The following is a 12,227-nucleotide window of genomic DNA, read 5'->3' as shown; positions in this document are numbered from 1 at the left end:
TAACCAGCCCAGTGATACATGCAGTTTGTCCTTTTTCCACCGCCGCTCAGCCTGTCTGCATTGTTGTCTCAGCAGACGGGTGTGGTCGTTCAACCAGGGATCAGCCTTGGTTTTGGTGCTTTTTTGCCGAAAAGGGGCAACAGAATCCAAGATTGCATAGCATCTAGAATGGAAAGTAGAGAGTAAGGTGTCTGAACAAATGGGAGGAACCAGTCCACTGTCAGCAAACAGCTGAGAGTCCCCAAAGGCAACAGCAAACTCTCTGGCCATTGATGGAGTAAAGATATGGTGTCTGCGGGCTGGGGAAACAGGTTTGTTGGGAGGTGGGAGGACAGCGAAATCAAAAACAACAGGGAGGTGATCCGAGATAGCAGTGTCCACTATTTCTCTAAGGGAAACTGAAAAGCCCACGAGAAAATGATCAGATCGAGAGTGTGTCCATGTTCGTGTGTTGGTTCATTAACAGATTGAGTGAGGCCAAACGAATCCAAAAGGCCTTTAAACTCATTTGCCAGTTGATTTGCTGCACAACAAACATGAATATTAAAGTCCCCACAGATCAGTAGTTTATCAAACTTTGGAATAAAATCAGACAAAAACTCAGAGAACTCTTGGAGAAAGTTCCTGTTAAAATTGGGTGGGCGATAAACTGTGGCACACAGCACAGGACACGAGAGGTCCATCACAAACAACTGCAGCTCAAAGCTGGAATAATTATTATTGGCGGTTATAATTTTGCATGTGAAGCTCTCTTTAAATATAGCGGCCAGACTGCCGCCGCGGCCGGCAGCTCGGGGGGTACTGAAGAAGGAACAGCTCGGTGGGAGGAGTTCCGAGAAGGCACTGATGTCACCTGGTTTCAACCAGGTCTCTGTCAACAGGAGGAAATCCAGATCACGCATTGTGAAAAAGTCATTCAAAATAAATGTCTTATTAGTGAGAGATCTGGTGTTTAACAGTGAGATACGGACTGTGCATTGATCAGTCGGATGAGAGAAGCGGCTGAGCGGGCGGAGATTCCCCGGTGTACAGCCCCGCTGAGAGCTGCGCACTGGCCGACAACACGGGAGCAGCGCCCCGGTGTCCCGGAGAACTGGCCGGAGCCATCGATATCTTTACTCCAGTTGGCAAGCGACAGGAATCGTGGAAGGAAGAGGCCATATAAGTTTTCACTTTAACAAGGACCCCTCCTCACTTTCCGCATCTTCTGCGGCGACTCCTGCGAGGTAAGCGCCAGGGGAGACGCGTAGATGTGGCGGTATGGACGCCAAGAGAGGCGGCGGCGTCTTTGAGTGACCATCAGAGCCACAGATTGCTAACTTTTCGAAAGAGTCCCGAATACTAAGAAGTGTCAGGCGATCATACACCTGCAGCGGTGACACAATCCGTGTAACAAACAGCAAGGACAACAAAAACAGTAACACACTCAGCAGAGGGAGACGGCCAGCCAAACACAGGGGCGCCATCTTGTTAACCTCAAGTCAACCCTTGCAAATCAACCCTTGTTGTTTACTAGAGACGGGGATGCAGCTGGTCACTGATGCATTTAGGCTCCGAGTGTCGGGAGCCCCCCTATCGGCTCGGGGCCCCATGCAGTTGCCCGCCGCCTTGCCTGTTCATAAACTGCACGTCTACCCGTAGCGACGATGAAAGTGAGAAAGTGCGTTAATGTGTTAAAAAAATGAACGCGTTAATTCCACAAATTAATCATCTTGCGTTAACGTGTTAATTTTGACAGCCCTAATTTTATTTTAGGCTGGGAATGAGCTACAGAGATATTCTTAAAAGCCTGGCATTGCAAGGAACAATAATTACCAAGAGACATTTAAACAAAAAAAGTTTAAAAAAAGTTACCGGTGGATGTATACAAAGTGTAAACAACACTTTTCAACGCATTTCAATCAGGAGGAATTGAAGAAGAAGACGTAAGGATCCTCCTCTCTAATTATAAATTGTCGTGGAGACGTCTTCAGCGACTCACTATCGGTAATTATAAATGTTCTCTCTGATGATTAGCCCCAAAAGTCCCAAACGTCATGGTGCGCAAGCCCCGAAAGGAGCGGCGAGATATGGGGAAGAGAAAGCAGTGAAATGCTTTGATAAAAATAATTAATTTCTATTGAGCTATAAATGAAAAATAATAAAATAAATGGGGTTTTTATCTGTAATTTCAAGAGCGGATTCAACTTCTGTTCCTCAATTAACACATTTTCTCTTCACTATCACCTATATTCACATTACACATCTATTTATTTTATTCTATGGTATTTTAAGTAGATACATTATTCACAGAGGTTCGAGTTGCAAGTGTTCATGATAAATTGATAAACATTTTAGAAGTGGTGGGGATAAAATTGTTGATCCTAAATAGTGCTGGGGACATGTCCCCCGGCGTATCTGACGCCTATGCACATTTGTATCATTGTGCATTCAAAGGTGCGCTCCATTTGCTGACCAGGAATGATATCATTATTAGTTTGTGCGCACATTATACCTACTTTGTGGCCACAATGTAATATTATTTTGACCATGTCATGTCTGTGGCTCCGTTTGCCTATACACACACTACTAATACTGACCCTGCCGGCAAAATCCAGCTACTGGCGCTCCGCTCTCTCTCTCTCTCTCTCTCTCCCACTCCCCCCTCACCGCTGTCCACAGTGCTGAACCAAAGAAGCCCTGACCCACCCATCGATTTTCCCCCTCCACTCAAAAATGTGTTATTGTTCCTACACTTGAATGTTTGAGTTTCAAACCTTTGGAATGCCATATATTACCATATTTCTTGATTCTGGATTTTTTTTTTAACACTGAAAAGGATTTTAACAAAATAATTTAACGTTTTGGGTGTGAAAACTATATCAGTCACATTAGCCTATTAATCAAAGAAAAGTATTTTATATAGGATACACCCTGTAACATGTCTAAGAGTCTTTAATGATTGAGTGCAGGGTGTGTCGTACACTTGAACAGGGGGCACACTTGAAAATGTTCGAGCGGCAGGCAGTCAAAAAAAACTCGAGATCTTGACTTTGAAAGTCCGATGTATCGCAATGATTTTTTTTTTCTCATGTCACTTTTTCTCATAATTTTTTTAACCTGAGATCTCGAGTTTGAAAGTTAAATTTAAAAGCCAACATCTCACAATCCTTTTTTTGAATGACATAACTGTGCTCAATATTCAATATTGCTCAATAAAAACATATTTGAAACTAAATCATTCATAGTTTATTATACAATGTACTAATCTTTATTGTTCATATTTACATTGATGTATATGAGTATTTTCAGCTCTTTTTATGTCCCAGTGCATGCACTTTGTTGCCTTGTTGAATCAATACGGAGCATAAGTGGATTTAAGAGCTTTATTAGTGTTTTTTACTGCTTGTCTCTTGTAGGAATTTTGCAAGTTCACATTAAGTATAGTACAGTATATGTATTAGTATACAATGAACATACAGTATCTCTCACATCTGTACAATTCAGTCCTGGTACACGGTCTGTCTTGCCAGTATCAGTTACATCACCAGGGCTTTTTAGAAAAGACAAAACAAATTTTCTTCCAAAGTCTTGTTTCCTCTCTCCAACCCTCACCACCCTCTGCATGATTACATTGTTACTCTCAAGTGCAAAAGATCATCACATATTCACCTTCATTTGGGTTAACAGTACAAGAAGTTCAATACCACAACATGCATATTAATTAAATATCTATATCTATCAAACTGAATAAATACGGTCCAAAGAAAAGCCTCCATCTCTATTCTGACATAAAGAGACACTCTGTGGACAGTGTAGTTGTAACTTAAATACAGCAAAAAGGACAAAGTGCCTTCAGAGAAGTCGCTTTGTGGAGACGGATATTATTGAATACAACCATTTAAGCAAAAACTATTTTCTTAGATGTTTTGTGAAAGCCAATAATTGACAGTTCATTTAGCAGATGCAAATCATACTGAACCAGTGCTTGATTATTCTCTTTTAAACATGTTGGTGTTGGTCTGAGACATTAAAGATAACATACTTTTCTCACTTTCAGCTTGTTACTTAGCATGCAGCTTGTTCCTTGAGTCCAAACATTTGGAGAAATAACCTCAATCACAAGGTCCAATTTTGATAAGTCTGTGAGCTGCATTTGAAGAATAAACATAGACACAGAAACACAGTTTTTTACGTTTTGTATATTATATAATTTTCTTCCCAATATTTTAATTCAAATACTTGGTAATCTGAGATAAATGTGTAGCTATAGCCAGTCTGTTAGCTTATCTAATGTCGGGTTTAGACTACACAGAATTCCTATTTTCAAGCATTTGGTCATGACCGACATATTTGCAGTGCTATTTATGAAAAAAAATGATGAATGTCAGGAATGATGAAAATTGTTCCTACTTGCCCGCCTAGTCTGACATCTCCTACAACGTGCTCCTGGACATTGACCAATAGGATAAAAGGGTGCTCTGATGCGGCTTATCATACACAAGCATAGACATGGGGAAGAGTCAGAGGGATGCTGCAGCTGTTAGGTGGTATAGTGACACTGAAGAATATTTCCTTTAGCAACAGTACCCCTGCCTCTTGACATCTCAAGGGATGACCATGACAAAGTTAAATCCAAAATAGTGTTTGCAAGAAATGGCTGAGGCACTTCAGCAAACTGGTGAGTAATGATTGATAACTCCTTGCCCCGCCTCCCCAATGACTTATGAAATCATGCAGGGTCATGAGCAATGATCGATCATACTTGTAGTTTTGCCAGTCCCCCCCGAACAAGACACAGCAAGAATCCATGTTGCTGTGATTGATAATCTGACATAATGACCATTGTGAAAGACAAAATTATTGTGTAATCTGATCCCAGCATTAGGCTAAAGGTTAGCTCTAGGTGAGGGTAGAAGCGGAAACATTTTGATATAATAAGAATAAAAGTATAGCTAGTATATATCTAGCTTTAGCTAGTGTATTGTTGGTGCCTTAAAATGAGACTCATAGAAGTTTTAATAACATGCTTGAAATTAAAATAGTAAAGTCATTAGAAAACTAGCGTACTTGCTGGGTGTGTACAGGTAAAGGCCCATTTATACTCTACACAGAAGGCAAAGATGGAAGAGCCTTTCGTCTGTATTTTGGTTAGTTTTGTCCATCATTGTGCACGGAGAGCTCACGAAGGGACAAAATATGCAACACCACTAGAAATTGTGGGGGCAGTATAGAGTCAATAGGCCAATCAGTCAGGAAAACAACTAAAGCCTTGTTTATACTCGCGTGTGACACTGTGGTGTAGGGCTCTTCAGACGGCATGCAACCTACAAACATGGACGGAGGCATTTATGCTCAGTGTGTTGTTCGTTGCAGTATTCACCTCAACCGCAGGGGGCTTGCAACCAAAATATTCAACTTGTGCTGCCACATAAAGGTGCACTGCTTAGCAACAGTAGTACTTTCTGCATATCGCTTACATTGGTCTCAAAATTACTGTCTGTCTCTCTGTGTTTCACGTATTGGGATTGCGACCCAGCTCCACCAGAATCACCGGGAGGGCTTTTCCCCTCGGGTCACCACTCTTTCCATGGGCTCGTCTTTTGCCCCACACAAAGCGATCCCTCTTTTTTTCTCACGTCCTACGGCAAAACCATCTTCTTATTAAAAAGGCCATTTGACTGTCTCGGTGCTCTCGGACCAAAGAGCCATACAAATGCGTGCACAAAATGAAGAGTTTGTGCGCGTTGTGGCTGACAAAGATAAAAATGCAGCGCCCTAACGATGCAACACCTTTGAAGCTCACGCGCCCGGTCCGACACAGGATATGACATAATTTCTGTTCTGTGCTCGGCACACTACGGCAACCATAAACCTGGCTTATGAGTCTACAGGGATTTTTTAAAAAATGGCAGAAAGTTTTGCAAAGCGTCTCTGTGAGAAGATGCCAAATTGCATCCACCTATTTGATGTTAATGGGATGATTGCAATTCAGTGGTCTCTATATCTATTGCAGATCAAGCACTAAAGTAACCTCTTCAATCGGAAGAATTGCATATCATCACCAACGCAAAAAGAGGCACGTAGTAGGTATGCAGGGTAGTGACAGAGATAATGTTTGGCACACAAAACAGACAAATAAATGACCCTTAATCTTAACATAATGAAAGAAATGTAGACGGAAAGAAAATGGTCCCATTAGGAAAGTTTTCCGAAGACAAATAAACAATTCTACACTTTATAGAAATCACGTAAAAAGTCAAAAACATCACACATTGTTAACCAGGACTGTTTAGGTATTTAAGTTGAGCGCAAATGGACCCCATTTGAAGGCACCACTTGTTACCAAGAAACCTGGCTAGAGGCTTACAAGCTTAGATGTCTTGTCTTGACACATACTGTCAGAGATTAGACAGAAGGTAAAACACAGACTAACAAAAACAAACAAACAAACAAGTTAGACAGTTATAAAAACCAGTCCAAAAGTAAAATGTACATCAGCAGACACCTGAAATAGTTCCAGGCACTTCTGTGATAGAAAGCAGACATACATTTTAAGTGCTACAATCAGGAAACAATACCATTTACAAGAGTTATTTGAGAATTATAACACAATGGTCCTTAGAGAGTAGTGTAAGAATACCTTCATTTTATGTAACACTACATCATGAAGCATAATATGTGAGTGGTTAGTAATAATCTAGTAAAATCTTTAGGCTACCTGAGAGTAACAGTGTCAGCTGTGAGTTTTTACAACAGTGCGGATGAAGCAGTAGACAATGGATTGACGGATGTTTACGGGAGTGGTGTGGTACAAATATGTACAGGGGAACTCTGTAAAGAAAATGGTGAAAAAGCAACCTGACAGAAAAAGTTATGCTTTAATGTAGCACACTTTTTGGAGATACCCTGAGAAATTAAGGATTTGTTTTGCTCTACATCCTGACTTTGTTCTGTCTGTGCATCTCTATGTGCACAATAGTTCCTAGTTTTTTTCATGCTTGTTTACTGTTAATGTTGCATTTCACCATCTATAGTACACATTACAAACTCAGTTTTTTTTTTATAGTCTATATTTTTAAGACAGAGTTACCTTATATAGTATTTTCTGCTAATAATGGGTAGTAGATCTCAGGAGAATGCTGAGTACAGTTTATGGCAGGATGTGGAGTTGTCTTTGTTCTCTAGATAACAAGCAAAGTGCATACCTGATTGAGAGAGTCTGTATAGTACACACATGCTTTGTAGGTCTAAGGTATGTACAAAATGTGCTGTGGTGTGTGCACTTGCCATTTTTATGTACATACAGTATACATGGTTGTTGTTATTGGATGACTTGGGTCAGTATGAAGGAGTCTGTGTTGGAGCTCCTGTGTTGTGTATACAGGCCTGAGCACATAGTCTAGATTCTCATGTTGCTTCAATCAATGTCCTACAGCACAGACCACCTGGTTGGAACATTCTGCCAGATATTGGCAGGCAAAAAATAGTCTTCACTATAGAAATCACTCAAATCAAAGGTGAGATTAATTCCACATCTTAAACCTAAAGCAAGTACCTAAAATAAGGGTATGTAGCTGAACTTGGCTTTTGAAGAACAAACTTGAAATGCAACCAAGCATATGCCGGAGATTGTCATATTTACAATGATCCAGATATGGTCTGTGGTATGCAGGCTTCATCCGGTAGCCATAACAGACACAAGTGATTTGTCAACATGAATTAAAATAATCTAACATTTGTAGCATATGTTTGCAAGGTCGTACAACACTGGCTTATCATATAAGTTATAAGTAACTGACTACGTAACTATTATTGTTGATTGAAGATGTACAGGATCAGGGAAAAAATAATAAAGTTCACGTCCGCTACTATTTCACGGTTGCAAAAGTCTGAGGAAATGGTCGGCTGGATGTCAAAGGCTGCATGGAGGGGCACAAGGATATTCCAGGCTCACAAAGGAATGATTACTGAAATTCCTTATCCACACCATTCTTTAGACGGTGTGGATTTAAAAAGACCAAATGTCAGAATGGTTGATTACAGGCACATCCTGATAGTTCAGAGAAGAGTGTTGGTGTCTGCCTTGACTTGACTCTGGCATCATAACCCTGAATTAAACTTAAAATTATTCATAAGGATTCACTCTGTCTGCTGACTTCATGAGGGAATAGCTTAAAGCAGCTTAGCATGAATTATTGTATATGGAGTGAGGGAAGCCAATAGACCAGACCAATATAAAGGTTATGTTTGAGGCAATTTGCTCTTTGATGACCTTAACTCACACCACTGAGGTGGCAGTTGGCTTCACTGCACTTGGACTGAGCACTAGACTCTGGGCGATGTCATCACGGTTGATTTTGCGCAGTGCCGTGCACAGCGCGACAACGCTGGCGCAGTCCTTGCTCGCCCAGTCAGATAGGAGGGCACGGACAGGATGATCCTCCTTTCGGAAGGTATCGATTCGCTCCTCCTCGTATCCCAGAAGGCCTGCCAGGTTGCACCAGTCATTGTCGTCCATGTGGTCACAGTTGTCCCCTTCACTGCCCCTGAACAGAAGCTTCTCCAATTTCTCCCTGGTGTGGAGAGGAAGGAACAGACAAGGCTCTTCATCCATGGTGACAACTGCAGATGGAGAAGAAAAAGTACATATTGGTTTGCTATCTACATTACATGATGTATTTACAGTATACTGAGCGAGGGATAGGGTGACGCAGATTATCCGTTGTAGCGACCCCTAGATGGAGAAGCCAAAAGAAGAGGAAAAAGAAGAAGACTGAGCTTATTTTACATAAATTGTCTGCCTTTTTGTAAGAAATCATATCTTGCCGAACATTGAGGTTGTACCAATACTGACCAACTATGGGCTGCCCATGATCAGCCCTTTGCCTTCTGCTATAAGAGTTAGTCTCTTTAATATGGCCACCACAGACTTCTCGGATTCCCCAAGAGCCACAGATTGCTATGCTTCAATCAGCGTCTGGAACCTCTCCCTGCCTTCTCTACAAACCAGTGAGTTTGTTCCATGCTGGACCCTTCCCCAAGCATTGACTCTCGCCCTGAGCTCACGCCCTTCCTGGCTCAGCTGCATCGGCGTCCCTCCTTAGCCCCATACTAGCTTTCCATTAACGCCATTAAATATTGTTTATACCCTTACTGTCTCCACTGCATTTCAGGTCCAACTCTCTCTAATCGTCCTGTTAAACCAGAATGTAACATCTTGGCCATGTTTCAGAGAACATGAATGATAACACAAAAACTTCTCTTTCACTCATGGTTAATTACAGCACAAACTAACCCTGATCAAAAGTTTACGTACCCTGGTGATTGACATACAATTTGACACAAGGGTTTGAATGGCTATTATTAGTTATGGCTATATTTATTATTAAATTAGTGGGTGTGTATAAACAGTCAATGGGTTTCTGGACTCTGGACTCTGAGAGACCCTTGCATCTTTCACCCAGTGCTGCACTGATGTTTTTTGGATTCTAAGTCATGGGGAAAGCAACATAATTGTCAAAGGATCTACAAGAAAAGGTAGTTGAACTCTATAAAACAGGAAAGGGATATAATAAAATATCAAAGGAATTGAGAATGCCAATCAGCAGTGTTCAAACTCTAATGGAAACTGAGGGGTTCTGTTGAAACCAAACCATGGTCAGGTTGACCAACTAAAATTTCAGCCACAACTGCCAATAAAATTGTATGGGATGCAAAGAAAAGCCCACAAATAACTTCAGTTGAAATACAAGACTCTGAAAAAATGGTGCTGTGGCTGTTTGATGCACAACAAGGAGGCACTTGCACAAAGATGGGCTGCATGGTCGAGTTGCCAGAAGAAATGTTAAGATGCATCAATGATGAAAGAGAATATACCAAAACCCATCGAGCTAATGCTACAACTTGTGATGTTGGAAAAGGTCCAGTTGCAGGAAAAGTAGAGGCTCTTAGGACGGAAAATGGTCGGCTGGGAGCTTCAGTGGAAATGCTTGTACGAGAGTTGAATGGAGAGGGAAGGGCTGCATGCAACTATTTTGTGAACAACATGCAGCAAAGAATGGATTTGATGGGCACTGTTAAAAATAGTGATAAAAAAGATTGCCGGGAACCGGAATCACAGGGCAATTTCAGTTCCGGGCCACAACACGAGTGTGTGATGAATTACAGAGCCTCAATGTGGAGGCCACAAGATACCCAATGGCTCCTGTCTTTGCAACCATAATTGGGAATGAAGGACAGGACATCACACACACCATCAGAGCTCTCAACCCCTCTGATCTAGTCAATGGTTAATAGGATTGGAAAATTTGATATTTATGGCATGACCCCTAGACTTTCTCGTTAAATTTGAAGACTGTGTACTCACACAGTCTTCAAGTTTAACTTTTACTTAATAGTGTGGATGGGAAGCACTCGCTAAGAGACAAAGGGCCTGATTTACTAAGATTCCAAATAGAGAGCTCTCAATTGCGTGCGCGAGCGTAAAGACTGCGCCTGCTACTGGATCGTGTTTTGCGGGTGACCTACTAAGATTGCGACCACAATTGACTACAGCCGCAGAAGTGGTTAAGACCGCCCTATTTAAATGAGGATTTTGCGCTTGTCAAGGGTTGTCAACATGGAGAAAGAGCAGACTCAACGGAAGCGCAGAATGAAATTTAAAGCCACTGAACAGAAAGTACAGCTGACGTTCTGCGATGAGCAGATAACTGAGATGGAGGGATATGACATCCTTTTTCCCCGTTAATTCAGTCAGACTGAGTTTCCATTACGCGTGCCAACAGTCTTTGATCTGACGTCAGAGGCGACGGAACAATCGATATAGATGATATATCTATAGCTGATTCAGATAGTTACATTAGATAGTGATTGTTGTGATTATTTATTGCATTTAAATGTGCCTGGAATGCACTTTCTCACTTTCATCGCGCTACGGGTAGACGTGCAGTTTATTAACAGGCAAGGCGGCGGGCAACTGCTTGGGGCCCCGAGCAGATAGGGGGGCTCCCGACACTCGGAGCCTGAATGCATCAGTGAGCAGCCACATCCCCGTCTCCCTTAAACCACAACGGTTGATTTGCATTGACATCTCAGAAGGAAACCTCCCTAAAGGGGCCCCACGTCTCCTCACGTTAACCTGTGTGAAGCTGAAGGAAATTGAAGAGGAGTTATCAATCAGGAAGTTAGAAGAGGAAGAAAAAAAGAGGATGAAGAAAAAAGAAAGAAAGACACAGTTGTAAGTGGCGCTGCTGGCGCAGATAATGATATAATCATAACATTAACAGTCACAGTCTAACTAACGGGGACGCAGACAGCAGCTAACATTAGCGTCAGAATGCTAACTGACGTTAACGCTAACTAGTAGAAGCAGTGCTTCTCCTGCTGTGGGTTTAGTACCCCCAAGAAAACTATTTAACTTCTATACTTTATATTTTGTTTATAATGTGAGTTATTTACAGTGCAATGTATAGTTTTTACTAAGTTTGGATAGGTTTTTACAAGTTATTTACAGTATTTTATTGTTCTTTACATTTATATTTTCACAAACTTTAGTTATCTCTCCGTTCCTACAACAATATAAAGAGAAAATTTGATTTTTTTTGGCATATTTACGAATGGTAATTAATCGTGATTTCTCGTGATTAATCGACAGCTACCCTGTGATTAATCTGATTAAAAATGTAAATCTTTTGACAGCCCTACTATATATACATCTAGACATAGGGTAAGGTGTTGTGCCGCATTCAGTCCGTCCCAGTTTGTGGGGATGCAGGCTGGGACTTCCACTCCACCCATATTATTATTATTACTCATTTTTTGTTACTCATAATTTTTAGTAATATTGGATATGGTTGTTATTTTCTATTATTGATATTATTCGTATTATTATAATTGCAAAATTATATTAACAAAAAAAAAGTTTGCATTGTTGTATTTCCTTTTTGCTCTTTTGCTTCTACTTTTATTTATTTATTTTTCTTATTCATTTATTTTTATTTATTTTTTGTTTACTCACTTCTGGTATTATGATTCCCACTTACCTGTCTGACAATTATCACTATCTGAAAATAAATCACTTTGCACATGCTAAAATAACATATTTACATTTTCAGAACTTTAAATGGGTTGCGAGTGCTTTTTTGCCCGTCTGAGGGTCTGACTCCTCGTTGCGCCCTGTAAGTAGATCAGCATCAACGCAAATTTGCGTGTGCAATCCAGTTTGCAAACGTTTTTGCATGTGCAAA

General features: G+C 40.9%; 1 protein-coding gene across 1 annotated transcript in view; it reads right to left on the bottom strand.

Annotated features, from left to right (window-relative positions):
* Positions 1-8,260: 8,260 nt before the first annotated feature.
* ngfrb (nerve growth factor receptor b) overlaps positions 8,261-12,227 on the bottom strand; it is a gene marked incomplete at both ends in the record, with an annotated part of 120,677 nt that continues 116,710 nt past the window's right edge. The window contains one exon of the mRNA XM_083905506.1: positions 8,261-8,604. Within this exon, the coding sequence (XP_083761632.1) occupies positions 8,261-8,604 (344 nt within the window). The remainder of the gene's footprint in view (positions 8,605-12,227) is intronic.

This window comes from Microchirus variegatus (genome assembly GCF_963457635.1).
Source record: "Microchirus variegatus genome assembly, chromosome: 2".
Classification (NCBI taxonomy): Eukaryota; Metazoa; Chordata; class Actinopteri; order Pleuronectiformes; family Soleidae; genus Microchirus; species Microchirus variegatus.
The sequence above is the reverse complement of the archived record's forward strand: the minus strand, read 5'-3'. Positions and strand labels throughout refer to the sequence as shown.